Genomic DNA, 24,596 nt, shown 5'->3' with positions numbered 1-24,596 from the left:
CCCAAGAGTCTCCATAGACATGTAACACATGCTTACAATGTAGGCACATCCTCCCCCCCCCCCCCTTTTTTAAACATGTGACCCGATTAGCTGAGAGACAGCAGTAGGATGCCTATTGTCGCATACCATTGGGATGCGCGTTTGCAGAATTAAGCCCCAACAACATACAGGTATTTTTCGCTCCATAAGACGCACCTAACCATAAGACGCACTCACCTGTAGAGGAAAAATCAAGAAAAAAAAAAAATTCTGAACCAAATGGTGTACCCTGTTCCCCCTCTGATGGTCTAGTGGTAGGCTGGGACAGGGTACAGGGCACATCTAATAGTAGGCATGTGTAGTGGCAGCCAGCCATCCAGCTCCCAGCCCCTAGCCAGTGCCAAGCCAGCCAGCCCCAAGGAAGCCAGCCAACCCACCCCAAGCCAGCCAGCCCCCAGCCAACCCGCCAGTCCCAAGCTAGCCAGCCCCCCAAGGCAGCCAGCCAACTAGCCAACCCCCAAACTAGCCAGCCAGCCAGACCAAAGGCAGGCAGGCACCTTTTTTTGCCATCCCAGCAGTCCAGCGCGCTTTCTCCGCTCCTGCCTCAGTTCCCCTGCTCTCTTCCAGCAGCGGCACTTCGGTGCACGTAGCAGGCATGCGCTTTTTGCATGCCTGCTTGGTCCCTCACTGCACTCCGAATGGCTGCCTGTCAGTTCTCACGGGACAAGAACTAACAGGCAGCTATTTGGAGTGCAGTGCGCGCCTGCCTCATGCACCGCTGTGCCGCTGCCACTGCCAGAAGAGAGCAGGGGAACCAAGGCAGGAGCGTGGAAAGCACGCTGGACCACCGGGGTTAAAAAAAAAAAAAAAAAAAAAAAAGTCTGTGGTTTTTTTTATACATTCGCTCCTTAAGACACACCCTTATTTCCACCCCATTTTTGAGGGTGGAAAAAGTGTGTCTTATGGAACGAAAAATACAGTATGCCCTGAAAATGGCAAGGACAAACCAAGGTCACGTATGCATATGCAGTATCAATCCTACTTATACTATGATTTTATCTTGTTGGGCAAAACTAGATGGACTATATAGGTCTTTATCTACCATCACCTACTATGTGACTATTAAGACACATATATTTTAGAAATCACCTGCACATTCACTGCTGTCTGTCATATATGAATCGGGCCATGAACTGGAACCTATGGCAGATATTTTTGGCCTTCTGAAATTTATAGACATTCCAAAGTCCCCAGTTGTGGGAGTAATGTCTATGGCAGTGATGGCTAACCTTTTTGAGCCCGAGTGCCCAAACTGCCGCACAAAACCAAAGAATTTCCTCAAAGTGCCAGCACGTCAATTAAACCTTAATAGCAAGATTTTAGTATCTAAAAACTCTTTATAAAGTTGCCTGAACTATGTAACATCATTTTTAAAGGTTGGAATCTTTGTATTGTCAGAGAATCAATTTGATTCACAATCCTTTGGTTTTCATTTCAATTTATTGGCAATTTATAATGTTTTAATGATTTCATTCAATTTAATGAATTTAGGAAGAATTTGATTCAGTTACACAATATATTTTAAATGTATTATTCACATAACATGTCAAATGTATCCTGAGTAAAAAAAAAGATAAACTTCTTAAAACTGTTAACTGTGTCAAGACTCGGTGTGCATTCCCAAAGAGTCTATACATGTTTTTTTGTAAAATTTACAATCAAATTAGAAAATAGTTAAATCATTACATTTCTAATAATATGATGTAAAGAAAACAAAAGAGCTTACAATTAAACCAACCGTTTTTATTGGAAATTCCAGATTGGAATACAACAGGGCCATGTAAAGTCCCTTTTTTAAATAACATCTTTAAATAATATTTAAATAACTTAGAAAGTGTCTTAACTGCAAACTGAAAACACTGCTTCATGTAAACATATGCATTGGGCATGCTCTGAAAAAAATTAATGTGATTTTTGTTGTTGCATGCATGCTGATAACTTGTCAATCCTTGGCTCATAGTGCGTTAATTTCAGAGCAACACATGCAGCACTCATGTCATCCGTTAATCTGTTTCTAGCATCAGATTTTATATGATTCAAAGCCAAAAACAGCTGCTCACAAGCATAGGATGAACCAAACAAAGTAAGAAGAGCAATCCCAAGTGCTTTCATGGACTTAAAATTGTCTGGCAGAGAATTCCACGCTTTTAGGATTTCATTTTCAGAACTGCTAGCAGTGATTTCATTTGTCACCCTTTCACACTCAATACGTTCAAGAGCCGCACGCAGGTCATTGAATTTACTTTTCCAGATAGCTTTCTTGAAATTCCAGTAGCTCCATTTCTAAATTTTGAATATCCAACCACTGTAAGCAGGAAAGCTCAAAATCTTCAAATGTGGACTTTTCTGGGGAAGTTATAAATGAAAGGGTTGTCTCCATCTTATGGAACTGAGAAAATCTTTTACTAAAATTCTCCTTTGCTTTGGCTACAATGGTGGAATATGCTTTGTGGATTTCCTGGTGTTTTTTATGACTGTCCACAAATGTTGTAGAATTATCCAAATGTATTTTTAGGTTGGGAAAATATTTTAGCTGTCCACTCTCAAGGTCTTTTTCAAAAACATGCAATTTTCTCTCAAAAGCTTTGATGTCACTAAACATGCTTTCTGCTGTTTTTCCCATGCCTTGTAATTTTTTGTTTAGTACATTAAAGTGGTTAGTAAAATCTGTAAAGAACATGAGGTTGGTAAGCCAGGCCATGTTGGTGAGTTGAGGATAGTCTTCCCCCTTTTCGTTCATAAATAGCCTAACTTATTCCAAGCAGGCCACAAATCTCTCTAACACTCGTCCTCTGCTCAGCCACCGGACATTATTGTACATCAGTAAAGTGTTATATTGTGCCTGAACCTCATCAAGAAGGGCTTGAAATTGTCGAAAATTAAGAGCACACACCATGATGAAGTTCACCATTTTTGTTACATCTTTGAGGACATCGTCAAGTTTTTTGCTGCTTTCTTTGGCGCAGAGAGCCTCTTGATGTATTATGCAGTGAAATTGAATCAGTGGATGTTTTGCTTCCTTAGCAAAGAAATGAATGAATCCTGATGTTGGCCCCACCATGCTAGGTGCTCCATCACTAGTAACTGAAACTACTTTTTCTGGACTTATGTCTAGTGATGAAAAAGCCTCCATCACAGCATTGTGGATATCTATCCCTTGTGTTCTTCCAGGCAAAGACAGCAGTTTTACCAGCTCTTCTCTCATGATGTCACCAGTAGCATAACGCAAAATGAGCGCTAGTCTTGCATGGTTAGTAATATCTGTACTTTCATCCAAGCACATGGAGTAGAAGGGTGCTTTTTGTAAGTCACAAGTAAGCTGTTGACTAACATCAGCAGCCATTCACAGAACCCTATCTTTTGCAGTATTTCTGCTTAGCGGCATCTCAGAGATGCACTGCACAATTTTATCCTTGTTTTGGAAATCATGGAAGAGTGAATTACTCCCAGCCAAAATTGCCTTTTTGATAAAATCTCCATCAGAGAGGGGCTTACCATGTTTTGCCATGCACAGTGAAATTTGAAAGCTGGCAACTGTAAGATGATTAGTTTTTGAAAGATAGTTGCTAAAACTAAGAGACTGGGAGTGATATTTCTTTAATTTTCCTACAAGGAACTCTTTTCTTTGAGCTAAACCAAGTTCAGCAACACTGTTATGGTTGGTCTCAAAGTGACGTTTGACACTTGATGTGCGAGACACAACACTTTCATTACACATAATACACAATGCTTTCCCACTGCGTTCAATCACTCCATATGTACTCTGTCCAGGCCTCTTGGAATGGTCTTCCACTATCTGTTTTTGCTTTTTTTGCTGTACTCATTTTCTTTGTTCAAGACTTCAAGCCTACAAAAAGATAAAATTTGTATAATAAAAAAAATCTAATGAAGTGCTGTATACAAATCCGTCCCCATAAAAAAATATGTGATTGGGGAATTTTACTAATTGTAGACATCCGTTTTGGTCAAAAAATATACTGTCCGGGTGAAAACCGGACTTGTGCAACCTGAGTGTATGGGAAAAGGACTTTTATTTTTCATTATTGGAGCCTTTGTTATTTTATTATGATGTTTACAAAAGCACTGTGAAGGGCCACATATACACTTTACTGTTTTTGCTATATTGAGTTTTCCATAAGGTACAGCGCAGAGGATTAGTTCACAGAGGATTGGTTGTTCACAGAGAGCCCAGCCCTCCTCTCAGCTTACTGAACTTCTCTATGCAATCATCATAAGCAGCTTTTTTATTTCCTCGAATTTAGCATGTCCCCCATGGAAGATACAGAGGTTTTTACAGAGGAGCACATTATTAGACACATTAACTTCACCCCATATCCTCACCTCTCTAGCATGGGAGCACTAGGAACTGTTCCTGATTACAGATGTCACATGTGGAGTCACACTACAGCCTCACTGAGTTCCTGTGACAGACTCAGTGTGAAGCTTCTCTTCCTCCCCCTACTTCCCCCTCACACACTGCCTGGCTCATAGGATACTAAGGGGAAGACAGGTAGGCTAAACATCCACTCACAGGACTACAGCCAGCACAGGAGGATGGGCCGCGGCCCACCGGGACAATGCCCGGTCCTCCCAATGGCCAGTCCGGCCCTGTTGCCAGGTGAGCTGCAAAGCAGACACCGGCACACTCGCCTCCCGCCGCGCCGCATATCTTAATTGCGGACTAGAGAGTTGCGCGGGGACAGAAATCCCACCCGTCCCCGCCAAAGTCTCACCCGTCCCCACCCGTCCCCGTAAGGAATCCCTCCATCCTCACCCGTCCCCGCGAGGAATGTCCTCCGTCCCCACCCGTCCCCGTGAGGAATCCCCTCCGTCCCCGCCCGTCCCTATAAACTTCAGAAATAGTTATTTCATTTAATTATGCTACTGAATTAAAGGCTCTGGTAGAAACCCATTTACAAATAAGCAAAAATACTTTATTAATTTGGAAATGTTAATTGGGAAGAATACACACTTTGTAAACGGGTTTCTACCAGAGCCTCTTTTGTTTATAAATTTTTATCAACACAACTAATATACTACTTTATCCTGAAGCAAAAAAAAAAGAAAAAAAGAAATAGAATTCTTTTCCTACCTTTGTTGCCTGGTTTCTGCTTTCCTCATGTTCTCATTCAGTTCTTTCCATCCACTGTCTCTCTTCCTTCTGCGTCTTCCATTTGCTCTGTTACTGTGCCTCTCCCTTTCTCCCCCCTTCCAAATTGGTCTGGCACCCATCTTCTTCCCTCCGCTCCCCCCATAGTCTGGCATCTCTGTCTTCTTCCCTGCCAGCGTCTTCTCCCCACTCTCTCTTCCCCATTTCCTTTCAGCGTCCTTCTCCCCCCCCCCCATCTTCCCCATGGCCTTTCAGCATCCTTCTCCACCCCCCCGTCTTCCCCCATGTCCTGTCAGCGTCCTTCTCCCCATTCTGTCTTCCACAAATGCTTTCAGTGTCCTTCCCCCCCACCCTGTCTTCCCCATGGCCTTTCAGCGTCCTTCTTCACCCCTTTGTCGTCCCCAGTGCTTTCAGCGTCCTTCTCCCCCCTCCTTCTCTCCCGCCCCGGGTGCAGCACAGCCGGCCAGGTCCCCTTACTTTTGTGACACTTCCGCAACCGACAGACCGACAACAGCCCCGGTCTGACAAACCTCCCTGCCCTTAACCGCGAATCTAAATTTCCTTCTTACAGCTGCTGTAAGAAGGTAATTTAGATTCGCGGTTAAGGGCAGGGAGGTTTGTCGGACCAGGGCTGTTGTCGGTCGGTCGGGTTAGCTCCACAAAAGTAAGGGGACCTGGCCGGCTGTGCTGCACACGGGGCGGGGCGGACCGCCCCCCTCCCTTGGTAGCCACTCGAGCCGCGAGGCTACTCCTCCTTACCTACCCTGCCTGCAGCACAGAGCCGAACGGAAGTCTTCCCGACGTCAGCGCTGACGTCGGAGGGAGGGAGGGAGGGAGGGCTTTGTTTAAGCCCTCCCTCCCCACTGACGTCGGGAAGACTTCCGTTCGGCTCTGTGCTGCAAGCAGAGCAGGTAGGGAGAAAAGCCGCGCGACTTAGTACATCCAGCACCGCAGGAACCCCGCGACCCTCGGAGGCGTCCCCACGGGATCCCCGCGACCCGTGCAGCTCTCTATTGAGGACCTTCCCGCGTGCCAGCTGCAAGGCCTTTGCGTGCCACAGCTGGCACGCGTGCCATAGGTTCGCCATCGCTGGTCTATGGCTTGAGAGGCCTGGGACTTAATCAATGACAGGAAAGAAAACTGAGTGTTGTGAATCGGCCACTTTGACTAAAACTGGAAATTCTGAAAATTGAATATTCCAAGTACCCCATGCAAAAAAAAAACCCAAATCTGTACTGGTAAACACCATCTGCACTAGTTCTACACTGGAAGCATCCTTGCGTAGAAGGATCTGATACACTGAAGTTGATGGCACGGTGATATAGTTTATTTCATGCTTCTGTGCTTCTGTGCTGATGGTGCAAGGTGGTGGCCTGCATCACAATACTGGTGAAGCATTTTGTTCACTGAGAAAGAAACGAGAAGAGTATTCAACTGCTTGCATTTGGAGAGGCAATACAGTCACTGGGATGGTGCATCTCAACTGTTTTGATGCTTTATTTTGTGCCGTGCCGACTGCATGAGAAGGAATGCAATTTTGGTCAAGGAAACTCTTATGGGACCTGCATTACTGTTGTGAATATATTCTGCTGACCCTGCAATTTTGGGCTTAAAGTCTCTGCATAAGGGATGGTAGACAACATCAGAGAAAGGCCTGCTGGAACATGCCGAACTCACCGATCTCTTAATTAATAAGGATGTGTGCTCTGCCTTCTGTGCAAGATGCAGTCTTTCTTTTGTCTCGCAGCAGTTTTTTTAACTGAGGCACTTTGGGCTCAGGGAAACATGCACAGATGGCAACTGGCATGAGTGTCAAAGTTCATGATCTTTCTTGGAAAAGTTGGGCAGGGCCTTATCTGCGCATAGGCCCACAGCACTAAGAAATAAAACCCGAACATTTTCTTTGGAATTACAATAAATTAAAAAAAAAAACAACAACAAAGAAATAAAAGGTAAAGCAACAATATCATAATAATGCAACATTGAAGACTGAAAAAATTGTGAAAGTTTTGTGAGAGCTTTGTTTCATGTTCATTAGGCAGAGAAGAAAAATGAGAGGGGACTAGGCAGATGGCTGCATTCAAGAAGGGCTCTGCATGTTTAGAACTTTTCACACAAAAAAACAATCCAACAAATCTGCAGAAAAGGAACAGTGAAACCAAAACAAGAAAAGACTGCAGAGCACAGTACAAGATGCAGGCAATGTTTATTCCAATAAACAATTTGTTACACACAAATGAACCACCTTAAAGAGGTAAAGGGACCCAAAAAAGTTTGTGTTTCAAACAACACGTCTTCATCAGGGGTCCCTAAGATGGTGATGAAAAAAGTTAATACGCAACAAGTTTGCCAAGTAGGTGAACTGTGGTGTATGGTAGAGCACGTCACTGCTCGAAAAGCTCTGGCAGAGCTGTTCCATCCTGTTGCCATACAATAAATGATATCAACCCACTCGTGTGTCTGCTTGCTCATGGAAAATGATGATGCTATTTAATTCATTTATAGAACCTTTGCTGCTGTGAAAGTTTCACCTCTCACTCCCTACAATGGGCTAAGTAAAGAGGTTATTTGAAAGATAAATGATGAGTGTAGCTCTATATATTGGGCAACTGGACACTATTCATATCATTCTTACATCCTCTAATAGCAAGACTAGTACACTATCTTCCTCTGTATTACTCAGATTACTAATAGCATTTCTGTAAAAATGTTGTTAAACACATACCAGTTATTTTATTCTTCAATCGCTCAACCTCTTCATTCAGTTTTTTTATTTCTTTATCTCTGCTCAAGGTTCCTGTTGAACGAGTTGAGCCATGAAGGGACTGCACTGCTTGTGTGGATTCTGGAGTAGAAATATAAAACAGAGAACAGTTAAAATCCTTACGTGTATACTTGCTATTCAGGAGTATAACAGAAAATATGACACTATGGAAGAGAAATGTCGAACCTTGAAGTTTCCTATTCAATTCTAGCTTCTCTTGCTCAAGCCGCTGTATCCGCCGCTCATATGCCTCCACTTGCAGACTGTTCTCCAGTCCTCTCTGCACTTCTTCGTCTTTGGTTACAGCATTGGACATCAAAATCTTCAGGGAGCCTCTGTCAGAAAAAGAGCTGCAAGACCAGTAGTTGAACTGTGACTAAGCTAGCACATAATACTGTCAAAATCTTTTATAGCACATGCATACTGAAATACTGTATATCAGCCAAGATATAAAATACAGTATAAAAGAACCGAGTTGAGTATGTCCAAAGTATTACAGGATCAACTACATTAGCACTCAACCTGTATTCAGTTGACAATATTCAGTTACCAATAATGGAGATGTTCTTTAAGTATGGTTTGCTATTAAGTCTGGAATATATTACTGGCTGCTACTGCCAAGAGATTCAACCAGTATAAACTTCTGATAAATGTAAATCCCCTATTGTAATCTTTCACTGAAAATAATCAAATAATAAAAAGCTTGCTGATGTAACTAGTTATTTGGCTGCCTGTACGATGGCCTTCTAGCCACACAGGCAGCAAAACTAGACCACCAACTCTCCAATTTACTAATCGCAACCCCAGACTACAAAACTTTCAAAAAGAAATAAAAACTCTGTTATTCAAGAAATCCATGAAGACTAACTAACACTGTATGAAACATTTCAATCCTCTGAAGCAATCCACTCTTCTCTGTAACACCTCTGAACATGTCCAGAAATCCTCTTCTGTAATCCGCCTTGAACCGCAAGGTAATGGCGGAATAAAAATCACTAATGTAATGTAACACTACACAATAATTTTCCACTTCAGGTAGTAAAGGACAGCAACGTGCTTGATTTTAAGAATAAATGGGATAAACATGGGGGGTCACTTCGAGGAAGTGCTTAGGGGGGTGGGTTATTTGAGTGGGCAGACTTGTTGGGCCGTCAGCCCTTTTCTGCCGTCATGCTCTATGTTTCTATGTAAGGTACAGAAAATATTCTCTGTTAAATAAACTGTTACTTTTAACAATGAACACAAGACTCCTGCGGATGTTCACGCCTTCTTCTTTCAAGATATACAGTATACCATAATGCAGTAGACGCTCTGTTAACCAGAGGTCAAGCAACGAGCAAAAAAAAAAAAAAAAAAAATTCTAAGAAATACAGTAATACTTTAAATAAAAATGACCCTTCTGGATTCTATATGCTAGGTAACGTACCAAAAAAATGGTAGCAGCTAGGGAGGGACAGAAGAGCCTGCCCTCAACACAGAGGTCCCAAAAGCGGCATCAGAATGAGCCGCCACATCTACTCGGTAAAACCAGGTAAAAAGAATGAAGAGAGGACCAAGTAGCTGCCCTGCAAATTTCGTCAGGATGAATCGTGCAAGACTCCACCCACGACACAGGACTTCTAGTTGAGTGGGCTTTAAGAGAAATCGATGGCTGCTTGCCACATGTGATGTAAGTCGCGGAAATGGCCATTCATATCCATCAAGCGATTGAGGACTTGAATGCCGGCTGACTACGGTGAGGCGCAGCAGTCAGAACAAAAAGGTGATCATAGAGCCTGAAATCATTAGTCCTCTCCAAACAGTGGAGCAAGACTTGCCTTTCATCCAACTTGCGCAGGATATGATCTTTGCGTTCTGAACCTGTGGAATGAAACATAGGCAAACAAACCTCATGGTTGACATTTCCATGGAAAGGAAGGTACAGTATAGAGGACAACTCCTGCATCTGTAATATGGAGAAAGGGTTCCCTTCAAGAAAGAGCCTGAAGCTCCAAAATACGCTGTGTCGAGACAATGGCGACCAGAAATGTTGTCTTGATAGTTAGATCTAGAAGAGAAGCATCCTCCAGTGGTTTGCATGGGGCTTCCCCAAGGCTCTGCAGAACCATGTTAAAATTCCACGAAGGGAAAGGATGACACAAAGGGAGCTGCAAACGAAGCACCCATCTCATAAACTTGGTCACATCTAGTTGAGCAGTAAGTGAACAAACACCTATGCATGCTCTAAAGCATGAAAGTCATGCAACCTGAACTTTAAGGGAAGCCACTGCTAAACCCTTTTCTATGCCCACCTTAAGAAAGCCAGGACTACTGAAATGGGAGCCCTTTCAGGCTCCACCTGGTCCTTAGCACATCACTTTTGGAAAGCCTTCCAGACTTTGGCATTAGAAGCCATAGTAGAGGGTTTCTTTGAATGGAAAAGAGTCAAAATAACTACATCTTGAGCTTCATCAAGACTGAGTGCTCAAGAGCCATGCTGTAAGACCAAAGGGATGTGGGTTCTCCAAGGGCACCAGCCCCTGACTGAGAAGGTATTGATAAAAGGCGGAGCTGGAGTTTTTCGTCCCATGAAGACGGACAAGATCCGCATTCCATGAGTGATGAGGCCAGTCCAGAGCTACTACAATCACAAGGCCGGGATGCTTTGCTATCCTGTGGATGACCTGATTGACCAGAGGCCATGGAGGGAACACATACAGGACCTTGTGAGCCAGCCAGGTCTGAACCAAGGTGTCCAGCCCTAGGCTTCTGTGCTGTGCTTATCGACTGAAAAAGTGCCTGGCCTTCGAGTTCTTTGCTGAAGCCATCAAGTCCATCTGGGGCTGACCCCAGTGCTGTACAATCAGACAGAATGCCTTCTGCGAGAGGGACCATTCTCCTGGGTCCAGGACCTGTCAGCTGAGGAAGTCTGCCTGAACACTCTCGACTGCGGCCACATGGGCTGCCGAGAGATACAGAATATGTGCTTCTGTCCAGTGAAACAGCATGCGAGCCTCCTGGCCCAGGAGAGCACTTCTTATGCCCCCTTGTGGCATTGTCAGAGAATACTCACACTTCTTTTCCTTCCAGAAAGGGCTGGAGAGCGACCAACATTTCTGATGAGGACATAAGAACTGCCGCTGCTGGGTCAGACCAATGGTCCATCGTGCCCAGCAGTCCGCTCACGCAGCACCCTGAGACCAGCCCTACCTGGGCACGTTCTTGTTCAGCAGGAACTTGTCTAACTTTGTCTTGAATCCCTGGAGGGTGTTTTCCCCTATGACAGATTCCGGAAGAGCGTTCCAGTTTTCTACCGCTCTCTGGGTGAAGAAGAACTTCTTACGTTTGTACGGAATCTATCCCCTTTCACCTTTAGAGAGTGCCCTCTCGTTCTCCCTACCTTGGAGAGGGTGAACAACCTGTCCTTATCTACTAAGTCTAGCCCCTTCAGTACCTTGAATGTTTCGATCATGTCCCCTCTCAATCTCCTCTGTTCAAGGAAGAAGAGGCCCAGTTTCTCTAATCTTTCGCTGTATGGCAGCTCCTCCAACCCCTTAACCATCTTAGTCGCTCTTCTCTGGACCTTTTCGAGTAGTACCGTGTCCTTCTTTATGTACAGCGACCAGTGCTGTACGCAGTACTCCAGGTGAAGGCGCACCATAGCCCGGTACAGCGGCATGATAACCTTCTCCAATCTGTTCGTGATCTCCTTCTTTATCATTCCTAGCATTCTGTTCGTCCTTTTTGCTGCCGCCGCACATTGCACGGACGGCTTCAATGACTTGTCGATCAGAACTCCCAAGTGCAGGAGATTTTTATTACCCACATGCATCCCTTTACACTTATCCGCGTTGAACCTCATCTGCCATGTTGATGCCCATTCCTCGAGCCTGATGATGTCACGTTGCAGATCTTCGCAATCCCCCTGTGTCTTCACTACTCTGAATAAGTTTGTGTCCACTGCCCCTGAATGGAGCGGTTCCCGCAGTGATTACCCCAACCCGAGAGGCTGGCATCTGTCATAAGAGTCCTCCACTCTGAAATCTGAAAAAGCCTGCCCTGGCAGAGAGCCTCCCCCTGAAGCCACCAGCTCAAGCTGCTGTGAGCTGTCTCCATCCTGGGGAGTGGCATCTGAAGTATATGACCCTGCGGAGGCCACCAAGAGAGGAGAGACTCCTGTAAAGGGCACACGTGCGCTCTGGCCCAGGGGACTGCCTCCAAGGAGACTGCCATGGACCCCAGAACCTGCAGATAATTTCAGGCCATGGGAGCCAGACAGTCCAGGAGAGCTCTGATCTGCTTCTGCTTTTGAAGTTTTTGTCTGCATGCCTTGGGAAGAAACACATGACGTTGCTTGGTGTCGAAGAGAAGACCCAGATACTCCAGGGAAAGTGTCAAGTGGCTCTTTCTGAAGTTGACAATCCAACCCAACTCCTGCAGCAGACACACCACCATCCCCACCACACTTTCGCACTCCTAATGAGACGGAGCCCGGATCAACCAATCATCCAAATAAATATGGACCTGAACCCCCTGCCAGCAGAGAAAAGCTTGGTGAAAGTGTGGGGCACCATCACAAGGCCAAAAGACAGAGCTGCAAACTGGAAATGCTGTTGCAGAACATGGAAATTCATAAATCTGTGATGCTCCGGGTAGATTGGAATATAGAGATATGCCTCTGAGAGATCCAAGGACACTAGAAACTCTCCTGGAGAGACAACAGCTATGACTGTGCATTGTTCCATGCGGAAATGAGGAATCCATAAGAAGCGGTTGACTGACTTTAGATCCAGAATGGGCTTTTCTTTGGTACAATGAAGTATAAAGAGTATCTGCCTAAGCCCAATTCATGTTCTGGAACAGGTTGTATTGCTCTGATGTCTAAGAGACATTGCAGAGTAGTGTGAACCCTGGACTCCCAGGCAAACTGCCAGGCAGGCAAAAGAAGTCTATCTTATGCCCCTCCTGAATGATGTCCAGCACCCACTGATCTGAGGAAATGTGAGTCCACTCCTGATAAAATTGAGACAGGTGGCCTCCAATACGAGGAAGCCCCGCCTAACCTCTGGCATCATTGGGGCTTTTTGGGAGCAGCAGCTGCTCAGGAACCTGAGGCCTGAGGATGCCTAGAATTGGAACTGTTGTAACGAGGGTAGTAGCCCTGGGAATATCTCTGGAAGGAAGATCCTGCGGATCCCTGAGGAAACCTGTGGGAGGAACAAAAATTACTACGAACGCTTCCCAGCGTCTGGCAAGACTTAGAGTGGTGCTTGGCCACAATAGTCATGAGGTTATCCAAACCTTTACCAAAAAGAAGCTGGCCCTTGAATGGAAATCTTGGAGGAAGCATCCCCAGCCCAAAGACGGGATTCAAAGTCTGGTGCGTAGACACTGCATAAGCAGAAATCAAATTGGATTATAAAGGGTGTCCACCACATAATCCACACCATTCATCACAAGTGAAGGACAGGAATGCACCTCCAGAGGACGCACTGCGCAGTCTCATATGACAGGCACATGCCGCAAAGGAAGCAGCCGCCACTGCTTTGATATCTAAAGACGCCACTTCAAAAAGCTTTTTCAACATAATGTCCACTCTGCGATCCTGAGAATCCTTAAGCATCACTCCCCCATCACTAGGGAGGGCCATGCGTCAGATAACCTGCGCAAATCTACCTTGGGCTATTCAAAAACCTGCTAAAAATCAGGAGCAGTGGATAAAGCTTAGACATAGCTTTAGAAAGTCAGAAAGAGCTTTCTGGAGTATCCCATTGTTCTGTAATACCAAGAAGCTGTGAATGGGATGGAAAAAAGGAAGCCATCACATTAGAACGGTCCATGACTGAATCCTGAGACGTGGAAGGTAGAGAATTTAAGTTGAGCTCTTTCAGAACATCAGCAATAAAAAGGTAGATAGAACCATGCTTAGTCTGTGGACAGAAGGGTCATCACCCAAATCCAGACTCTCTGAGTGGCCGAGATGACTAGTCCCAGCAAGGGTATCAGCCAGATCCAATTTAGAAGCACTGTCTGGAGACAGAAGAGGCATAATATCTGAATGGCAACTACTGCAATTGAGGTCTGCCACAGCTGGACAAAAGGGCTCCCAAACAGGAATCTCCACCACCGGCCTAGAAATATCCAATGTGCCCACCAGCTATCAGGGAAGAAACCAGCTATAAGGACTGTGTATCTGCAGGCTGAATGAGCCCAGCTCCCTGAAACACCATCTACCTTTTAGTAGCTAGCTTTGGAAACTGGGTTTAGAGAGAGAATACCTATGAAGGACATTTTTACAAAGAACCTTTACCAAGACCTTTTACTAAGCTGCAGCAAAAAGTAGCCTTAGCATGCCCTTGCATGGATTTTTCCTACATGCTAAGGCCATTATTGCCTCAGCTGTAAAATTGCCCAATTTTCCTTTTTTTTCTATTAATGGCTATGCATTAATATTGCTATTAGTTTGCATGTATATTCCATGTACTATATTCCCAGTATATTCCTTGCATATTCCTTGTATTCTCCTTGTATCATACTCCTTGTATTCTCCTTGTATATTACTTGTATATTCCTACTGATGGTATTTTATATCGACTTCATCTCGTTAAATTCCTGTTAACTTCAACGACATGTACATTCCAAAAAATTGTAAATTCCAACGTTATTTTCATGTGTAATCTTATTAACTACTGTGAACCGCCTAGAACTCTCTGGGTATGGCGGTATACAAAATAAAGTTATTATTATTATTATCTATTAAAAAAATATTACCCTGTAAGTACAAACTGCCACCAATTCTGTAGGTGGTAAGACCTCATGCAGTAATCCCATGCTAACCAGTTAGTGCGCAGCAATATACCCACACTAGCCGATTAGTACAGGAACACTCACCACCACCACCTCCCCCCAAAAAAAAAAAAATTTGGGGTGTGGATTGGTGGATTAAAATGGGACTTACCACAGGACACATTAAGCTGCATCCATTTTAACCCTTTATTTGGCATTGTTGCTCAGAAGCAACATGTGTTTTCCATGGCTCTTATGGGAGATCTGCATTAGAGAATGACACGGTGGCGGTTTACCCGCGGCCACCGCATTTTAGCCGCGGGTCACCCGCCGAAAACGGGGAAGAAAACTAGCAGTCGCTGCGGCGACGAGGACAAGGCCATTCACCGCCCGCGGGGCGGTGAATGGTCTTGTCTCCGCAGTGAGGTATCAAGGATCGCGCGGTCCCCGCAGCCACCGCCCGCCCGCCCGTAGCATTTAGCCAGCTCCCTCCCTCCACCTCACCTTAAATTTCGAGTTTTCCAGCTTCCTTTTTTCCGAGCCGCACGTGTTCAAAAATCCGTGCATGCGCGGCTGCGCGAGTCAATCAATCTTCTCCTCTGACGCAACCGGAAACAGGAAGTTGCAGGAGAGGAGAAGTTTGATTGACTCGCGCAGCCGCGCGTGCACGGATTTTTGAACACGTGCGGCTCGGAAAAAAGGAAGCCGGAAAACTCGAAATTTAAGGTGAGGTGGAGGGAGGGAGCTGGCTAAATGCACGGCTTTTTGAACGCGTGCGGCTAGGGAAAAAGGAAGCCGGCAAACTCGGAACGAATATAAGGTGAGGTGGAGGGAGGGTGGGGGCTGCTGGACCATTCTTCATTACTTTGCCATACTAATTCCATTCTATGTTAGGTGCCACGGACTCAGATTCGAGTCCTAGCGATGATGAGTTAAAGATCCCAAAAGAAGCCAACTTCTAAATCCAGTGGTTAGAGCTACACTACACTCCTTGTGACCCTGGGCAAGTCACTTAATCCCTATTGCTTCTGACACAATGGGCAGTTCCAAAGACCAAGACTGGCCAGTGTCAAAGACAGGATGCTGAGCTTGATAGACCCTTAGTCTCCACTGTTTTTAGTGATCAACAAAGTTCTATGTTTCTATAATCACCCTAATTCTGTTATCATTGGACTAGATATTCAAATGATTTAAATGGCCAGGACAGGCTCCTGGCTGTTCAAATCATATGTCCAGGGCTAACCAGGCATTTTCAATCTTCATGTTCAGCCCAAATGGTGTCACACAATTCAGCAAAAATACCCAATGTTGTTCCTCATAATTTAAATATTGCTCATAGAAGAAACAACATTTTTGCAAATGGAAGTTGGAGGGTTAATTCCCTTGAAACAGCCAATTGAGTGAAACATGAATTCATGCTGGGACACAAGATAGGTTGAATTTGTTTTGAATTTAAAAAGAAAAATGATCAATGAAGAATACTATAATGGCAAGAAAATATAATGATAAAACAGCAACTAATTTTGCCTATTTTTATATATTAAAAAAGTACTACATAAGGTGAATGTCCATATTGCTGTCTGTTGTTCTGCTGAGCACTGGCATTGAAACAGCAAAATGCATTTATTGCATACTTGTCCTCTGTCGGAAACATTATGGTGGTATATTAGTTGTGTTAATAAAAATTTATAAACAAAGCCCTGCCAGCTGAACATCTCTTTCTCTAGTTCAGCAGCAGGAACTTTGATTTATAAGAATGGAATACGCTAAATATTAGAGTACTAAGGCTTATATGGATGCTGCGGGGATGGTGACGGGGCGGTGAATGGGATGGCAGTGGCGGTGACGGGGCGGTGAAAGGGATGGCAGTGACGGTGACGGGGCGGTGAATGGAATGGCGGTGACGGGGCGGTGCAGAGGATGGTGGGCCGGGGCCGGGGCGGTGACGGGGACAGATTTTTTCCCCGTGTCATTCTCTAATCTGCATCTCTAAATGCCTGTTACTTGGCACTGTTGCTCTCGTTCAGCATCAAGTTACGTAGAGCAGCTGTTTCACTATCTGCCAATTAAAGGGTTAAGCTGCATTGGGTACAGTTTAATAAAAACAAGTCCATAAGTGTGGCGAATATCTTCATACTACTTGTATCAGTAAATAATTACAATAAGAACTGTGTGGTTTACCTTTGTTTGTCATCTGAGTTAAGTAAATCCTTTGGTTAGAATTTTATCTTCTGGCCTGGACGGATTTATTGGATGGAAGGCATAGGTTTAGATTATGTAGCACTAGCGGAAGCTACGGTATCAGTTAAAACAGAAGAGAATGGTTTCACGCATACTTAGAATATGAGTTCAATTACTAATTCTCAAAAAAACTGAATTTATAAAGAATAGCCACCAAAATGACACACAATATTATATCTTTTGCTCTCTTAACATCCTTTTGAAAGAGACAGATAAAAGTTTATTTGTTGTAAACTTGTTTCCTTTTTTCAAAGTTTAACTATTACTACTTTCCCCTTAGAGTTCTTTTGTTTAATTGCTTCTTTGTGGCAACCTCCTAGCCACTCGAGCTGCAACACTTGACCAACAACTCTACAACCTATTGACCACGACCACAGACTACAAAACCTTCAAGAAAGAAATAAAAACCCTTCTATTAAAAAAAAACACTTAAAACTGAACTAACACAATCAGAAATGTCCCAAGCATCACCTGCAACTACTACATATGTACCTCCAATAATGACAACTCAGACGTAATCCTTAGCAACTCAAAGAAATGTACAAACTACTCCCTAAATACTTCTAATCTCCGGACAATCCATTTGTAATCCGCCTTGAAACCGCAAGGTAATGGCGGAATAGAAATCCCTAATGTAATGTACCCCAGCATGCCGACAATCCAGCGCTGACAATTCGGCGCAAGAAAGAAGCGCGCCACGGGAAAACTTATTTTTAAGAAGCTCCGACGGGGGTGTTTGGAGGTAACCCCCCACTTTACTGCATAGTGTTTGCACTGCTGTTCGGGGGGGGGGAGGGTTGGAACCCTACATTATAGAGAAAACGGAACTTTTTCTGATGTTTTTCAGGAAAAGTTCCGTTTTCTCTATAATGTGGGGGGTTGCACCCCCTACACCCCCCCAACAGCAGCGCGAACACTATGCAGTAAAGTGGGGGGTTCCCTCTAAACACTCCCTGTCGGAGCTCTTTAAAAATAAGTTTTCCCGTGGCACGCTTCTTTCTTGTGCCGAATTGTCAGCGCTGGATTGTCGGCATGCTGGTGTCTGGCGTGCAATTATCTCGTCACCTTTACATGAGCAATTAATTTGGCTCTGGTTTTGTGTGTCTTCACCAGGGATATTTTAATTCAGAAAAAAAAGTTTTAGCTCTAGTTTTTATTCTTGCACAATAGAACTGGCTCAACTGCAAACCTTTCTTCATTGGCTTCTGAAAGTGCTACACTGTCCTGGTGGATGTTATAATTCACCTAAGTGGGGTTGATTTCATGTTACTTGTCAAACAAACTTGTGCTATTATTTCTAGTCCTATGTTAGACTGAGCTCATGCCTGAAATACTTAAGTTCATGCACTAAGGGCTCCTTTTACAAGGTGCGTTAGCAGTTTTAGCGTATGCAACGGATTAGCGTGCGCTAGCCGAAAAACTACTGCCTGCTTAAAAGGAGGTGGTAGTGGCTAGCGCGCGCTATTCCACATGTTAAGGCCCTAGTGCACCTTTGTAAAAGGAGCCCTAAGTTTATCTTAAGGCAAAATTTTACATGGAATGAGAAATTTAGTCTTATCTGCTAATTTTCTTTATTTGAAGGACTGTATTTTGTGATAAAGCAATCGGTGTAATTTCTGCTCCTATTTAGACGGGTTAATTATAAATTTAGGTTTTTTTATGTATTATGTTTGTTTTAGCTTGTTGATTTTAATTATGTATGTTTACACTGTAACTCATTCAGAATTGTTGGATGCTAGTGAATACATTTTTTTAATAAATAAAAGATTGGACCCCCTTTATCCTGCTTCAATCAAAATGCCTTATGCAGCAATAACAAATTCTGTGAAAACAAACTGTCCAGGAGAATATTTTTCTTTGGAAGCCCCTGGTAAATCCCGATACAAATGCTCCTTCCTCATACCTCCTCCCCAACATTTTTACCAGGGTCAAGAATGGGGGATCCAAGGAGGCCATAAGCACCTGACTACCTGTTTCTCTGATGACAAAATGAACGGAATCCTCACATCAGAAGCACCATTTTGTGCTCTCAGCTAGTGATGCCATGACATTTCCGCTAAGGATCAAGTGTGCTGAACCCAGTAGGGCCTACCTATCCTCATATCTGGAGCGACTGTAACTGTCTGCAGTGCATTCTACCCAACATCACTGCAGTGCCTCTGAAGCCAACCGCAGTAGTGAGCATAATGCACCAAGGCTCATCACCAGGAATTTCTTACCTGCAGAGCCTCAATGGCACTGACTGATCATTTTGACTGTACTCCCACCCCTTCTCAACTGCCCGTTTCTCAGGGAAACAGACCAGGAGTCTTCCAGATTATCAGCCCTCCAGCTCCAGAGATAGGTGCCTAGATAGATCTCTACCCCTCCCCACTGTCTATGGTCAACTGCAGACACCCAGTTCTCCAACTATGACCCAGAAGCATCTACAGAAAACCAGAATCCCACTGCATAAGTACCCCTCTACCAATTACTGGAGTCAAGAGAAATCCTAAAAGTAAGTAGGTTGCTCAGTGCCCATTATAGGGTGGAACTTAAAACTTTTTATTCTGCTTCTATCTGATGGTAGAGGAACAGAGCCCACAAATCTGCACTGGACTGGTGGACAATAAGGAAAGATAGGCTATAGAAATCCCACACTGACAGAACATATGACCATCTCTAGGGAAAATATGACAAAAGTCACTAGAAACAAAAAAAGTTTTAATGAATTCTGTTAGAGCAAATATTACTCATTAATTCAATCAAACTCCATCCTTTTATGTGGAAAATAAAATACAGAAGTTCAAATATGTAACTTTTTCAGGTTGCCTATGAACCAATAAGTGTACACACTGAAGCAAGGAATAGCAAAACCAGATACACTGATATCACTATACGAGTACATCCGTGAACGTCAAACACCCAACACCCTAAAATATAGGTGTCTAATGGGGTATGAATATCATCATGAGTTCATTGGTGTCCCAAATAAAGCTGTTTAACTGACTAAATGCTGTAAAGTTTACTAAACCACCATAAGAAAGGCAAAAGTACTTAGTTATGGCTCAACGAGAGCTCAGCCGTTTCACTTTTTAAAGCTTACTCAGGGGTTAATCAACTTTTGCATTCTGGTATCACAACTCAATATTTTAATAGTCTTGACCAAACATATGACAGCCAAGATTTTTAGGGCTTCCGACATTGTAAGGCACGTGGCGGCGTGTTATCGGGGCGGTGGCCGGCTGAGAGGTCGTGCGTATGCTTGTACAGGATGGTGACCAGCTTGAATAGGGAGCCGGGAGACGCTGGCAGACAGCAGAGGCATCGGCCAAAGTGGGAGGGTAGCCACACGGGGACCCCAAGGGAAGGAAGCCATCCCGCTGAAGGGGCTGCGGCACCCACAGGCAGGTACTCACCCTTGGGCCATCATAGCGAACTTTGGTTGTGGAACGAATCGTCTGAGTTTGCACTACGGCCTATGGGGAACTTTGCTTTGATATACAAGTGCTTTGGCTTACGAGCATGCTTCTGGAACAAATTATGCTCATTAACCAAGGTATCACTGTACATCTAACTGATGTCCTATTTCATGCAACATGGTAGAGTGGGGTCAATTAAGTTCTACAAGCTGCAATAATTGATACTTTAGGGTCCAACAATTGTTCAAAATGCAGGGTTATTAATGCAACCTGTAATTTCCTGGGTCTAAATAAGCATCATGCCTAGCTCATTCTGTATTATTTAAAACCACTGATGATACTGTGGCGTACCAAAAATTTTCCAAATGAATTAATAGTCTAATAAAAATCTACCCTATAACTTATTTATTGACCTTTATTTCTATGTACATAATCAAGTGATTAATATGGCGATCACATTTTTACTCTCAATCAAGCATGTGATAACTTTTTAAGTATTCATTACCTTACCTCTCAGTTGTGTATGTGAAGCCAACAAACGGCAAATGCAATCCAGAAAAGCCAGTATGAGAACTAGGAGGTACCATTTCCTGTGGTGATAACAGAAACAACACTTGATCATGACAAAAAGCAACTCCCTGACACATTGCATCTTGACTTATTTCAGGCTGGAGTAAGCTACAAGGAGTGTCCATTATTACAATCAATCTTATTGCTTCACTGCTGTACTTAATGCATTTATACCTGCTTTTGATTACCATATTTTTCTCGAGAACTGACTGCAGCCATTCACAGAGCGGAGCAGGACCAGGCAGGAACGCGATAAGCTCGCGCCTCCCTCGTGCTCCGCTCCGACGCTCAGAGTTTAGCTCGGGAGTCAGCGGAGGGAAGAGCAGGATCACTGAAAGCTCCTGCCATACAGCGCTGGACAATAGGATTTTTAAAAAAGGTAAGGGGGTACACGGGAGTCAGCAGAGGGAAAAGCAGCATCACTGAAAACTCCTGCCATTCAGCGCTGCATGGCAGGATTTCTAAAAAGGTACGGGGGCCTGCCTGCTTGCCTACCTGCCTCAGAGTAGGGGGCCCTGCCTACCACTAGGCCTGCCTGCCTGCCACTAGACCTGCCTGCCCTGTCCCTGCCTGCCATGCACCCTGTCCCGGCCTACCACTAGACCACCAGATGAGGGATAGGGTATAGAGCCTGGCAGGAAGGGGAGACTGGGTGCAGAGCCTGGCAAGGAATGTGGGGTTGGATCCAGAGCATGGCAGGGAGAATTTGGTTCAGAATGATTTTTTTCTTGTTTTCCTCCTCTAAATCTAGGGTGCATCTTATAGTCAGGTGCATCTTATGGAGTGAAAAATATGGTACTCTGAATTTTATACCTTCTATATTATCCACCTTATGCCTTTACCCTAGGAAAAGGCAGACTACAAAATGAATATATATTCCATGACTTGTCTGCATTGGTTATTGTCTACCCATGAAGGTGATTATGGTTAACACTAAGATTTTGAACGTACCCAAGAGGGACTGGGAAGCAGGATTGATAGACTATGGGCTAGATTCACTAAGCAAACCGATCGTGTACCGATCGGTTTGCTACCCCTTAGCAACCTGATTTGACTCCAGCCCGATTCACTTACCTCTCTGCTGATCCAATTCCGACCCACGCATGCAAATGAGGGTAACGGCATGCAAAGTAGGCAGGGACGCGATTCACAAAACAAATTTTGCAAACCGACTGGGCTGGCCGATCAACCCAAGAAGTGACTGCTGGGGACCAGTCACATACGTCCTTTCCGATTCTCCAGCTCCATTGCCACCCTGCTCTCTGCTTCCCCGACAATTATCTCTCTGCCCCGAATCTCTCCTGCCTGCCGCCCTGAATTGCCACCCTTCTCTCCCCCTAATCTCTCCTGCCTGCCGCCCCGCACAGCAAGCCCATGGTTTTAACCCGCTGGTTTAAGTGGGTTAAAACCACGGGCTTGCAAAGAAGATGAGAGGATTAAAAAAAAGTTTTTTAAAAAGAGGCTGCTGCTGCCGCTGGGGATCGAGTTGGGGTCCCCTCTAAAAACAAAACAAAGCAAACAAACACGAACGCATGCGCAGCCCATCTACAGGGAAAGCAGATGGTCTGCACATGCGTCTGGATTGCACACTAGCGATCTGTTTCGGCACATGAGGCGTTCCACCGATCGCCCCCATTAGAATATTGTTGCTTGAAGAATCCATCAGACCTGCCCGGATCGGACACAGATCGGTCATGATTGGGCAGGTTAGTGAATCTAGCCCTATGTGAAAAACATGGTGAGGGATGTTAGCGTTGATTTAAGTCCTGGCAACTATCTATATGCTCATCTACCCAAAACTAATAGAAAACTAGAAAGGAAGACAATAGAATATCACAATTTACATTCTTAAGCTATAGCAGTATGCAAAGCATCCCTGATCAAACTGTATGTTTCAGTGAATCCCTTAAGTAAACAAAAGCTGACAAACCTCTACATAGTGCAAAGTTAAATATACTTGAAATGCATAATTATAATTTCCTTGTCAATTTTAATTGATTAAAAATAAAATGACTATACAAGGTATAACAACTGACACTCTTCTGATTTTTTTATAAATATTGTTTAAAGTTCAGTGTTCTTCCCAGGGCCTTTTAGCCGGGCGCTGAGCCCGGCTAATTTAGATGACCGCCCGGCTATCATCTAACGCGAATCTCGCTGCTGCCGCCACCACTCAACATAAAAAAAAACACCTCTCACCGGCTTGGAAACGCGAACTCATGATTCGGGGCTCTAAGGTGTGCGTGCTGGCTTCCCTACTCTTCCCTCCAAAACTGGAAGTTACGTACCGGGGGGGGGGGGAAGAGAAGGAAAGCCGGCACGCACACCTTAGAGCCACGAACCATGAGTTTGCTACGGGCTAAGGCAAGAGACAGGCAGGAGACTGGTCAACAACGGATGGAAGCTTACAACTTGTTTCAGCCCTTCCTTGCTGCCGGGTCCTGCCTACTTTCTGTTTCCGCGAAGGCAGGACCCGGCAACGAGGAACATAAGCAATGCCTCCACTGGGTCAGACCTGAGGTCCATCGTGCCCAGCAGTCCGCTCACGCAGCGGCCCAACAGGTCCAGGACCTGTGCAGTAGCCCTCTATCTATACCCCTCTATCCCTTTTTTCCAGCAGGAAATTGTCCAATCCTTTCTTGAACTCCAGTACCGTACTCTGTCCTATTACATCCTCTGGAAGCGCATTCCAGGTGTCCACCACACGCTGGGTAAAGAAAAACTTCCTAGCATTCGTTTTGAATCTGTCTCCTTCCAACTTCTCTGAATGCCCTCTTGTTCTTTTATGTTTTGAAAGTTTGAAAAATCTGTCCCTCTCTACTCTCTCTATGCCCTTCATGATCTTGTAGGTCTCTATCATGTCTCCTCTGAGTCTCCGCTTGGAATGCCCAAAGCAAGGAAGAGCAGCAAGTTGTAAGCTTCCCTCCGTCGCTGACCTATGGAAGATAGGTCAGTGATGGAGGGACGCTTACAACTTGCCTAGCGACTGCCGGGTGTGTGAGCTGGGAGGGATAGAAAGAGAAATGCTGCTGCACCACTGAATGGGGGAGGGGGAAAGAGAAATGTTCTGCTGCTGCACCCATTTTTGGGAGGGAGGAAGGGGAAAAGAAATTTTGCTGCTGCACCCATTTTTGGGGGGAGAAAGAAGAGAAATGTTCCGGTTGCTGCACCCAATTTTTTGGGGGGGAAGGGGAAGAGAAGTGCTGCTGTTGCACCCAAATGGGGAGGGGGGAGGGGAAGAGAAGTGCTGCTGCAGCAGCACCCAATTGAGGACAGAGAGAGGAGAAGGAAGACCAGGGAAGGGAGAGGAGCGGAAAGAGATGCCAAGACCATGGGAGGGAGGGAAAGGAAAGGAGCTACCATACCATGGAGGGGGGGAAGAGATGTCGGGGCATATGGGGGGAGGGGGAAAGAGGCAGATGCCAGACCAGGTGGAAGGAAGTACCTATCTTACTTATAATTTTAATGCACCAATATATTCATTGTAACCCATTCTGGGCTCTTTTGGGAGGACGGGTTAAAAAGTCGAATAAATAAAATAAAATAAAAGAAAGGAGAAGAGATGCCAGATAATGGAGTGGGAGGGGGAGATGAGAGGAGAGAGATGCCAGGGCATTGGGCGAAGGAAGGGAAACTAAAGAAGACAAAATGCCAGACCAGAGGGAAAGTAAGGAGAGGAGGTGCCAGAGAAGGAGGGAGAGGGAGA

At 44.7% G+C, this 24,596-nt stretch overlaps 1 protein-coding gene across 3 annotated transcripts in view; it reads right to left on the bottom strand.

Annotated features, from left to right (window-relative positions):
- The window catches only part of CDC42BPB (CDC42 binding protein kinase beta), a 344,482-nt gene that overhangs the window by 220,366 nt on the left and 99,520 nt on the right, over positions 1 to 24,596 (bottom strand). For all 3 annotated transcript variants that reach the window (XM_033950846.1, XM_033950844.1, XM_033950845.1), the window contains exons 9-11: positions 20,831 to 20,910; positions 8,100 to 8,263; positions 7,875 to 7,994 (exon numbers count right to left, since the gene is read on the bottom strand). In XM_033950846.1, the coding sequence (XP_033806737.1) occupies positions 7,875 to 7,994; positions 8,100 to 8,263; positions 20,831 to 20,910 (364 nt within the window). The remainder of the gene's footprint in view (positions 1 to 7,874; positions 7,995 to 8,099; positions 8,264 to 20,830; positions 20,911 to 24,596) is intronic.

This window comes from Geotrypetes seraphini, chromosome 7, assembly GCF_902459505.1.
Source record: "Geotrypetes seraphini chromosome 7, aGeoSer1.1, whole genome shotgun sequence".
Classification (NCBI taxonomy): Eukaryota; Metazoa; Chordata; class Amphibia; order Gymnophiona; family Dermophiidae; genus Geotrypetes; species Geotrypetes seraphini.
Note: the sequence above shows the minus strand (reverse complement) of the source record. Positions and strands in the feature narration are given on the sequence as shown.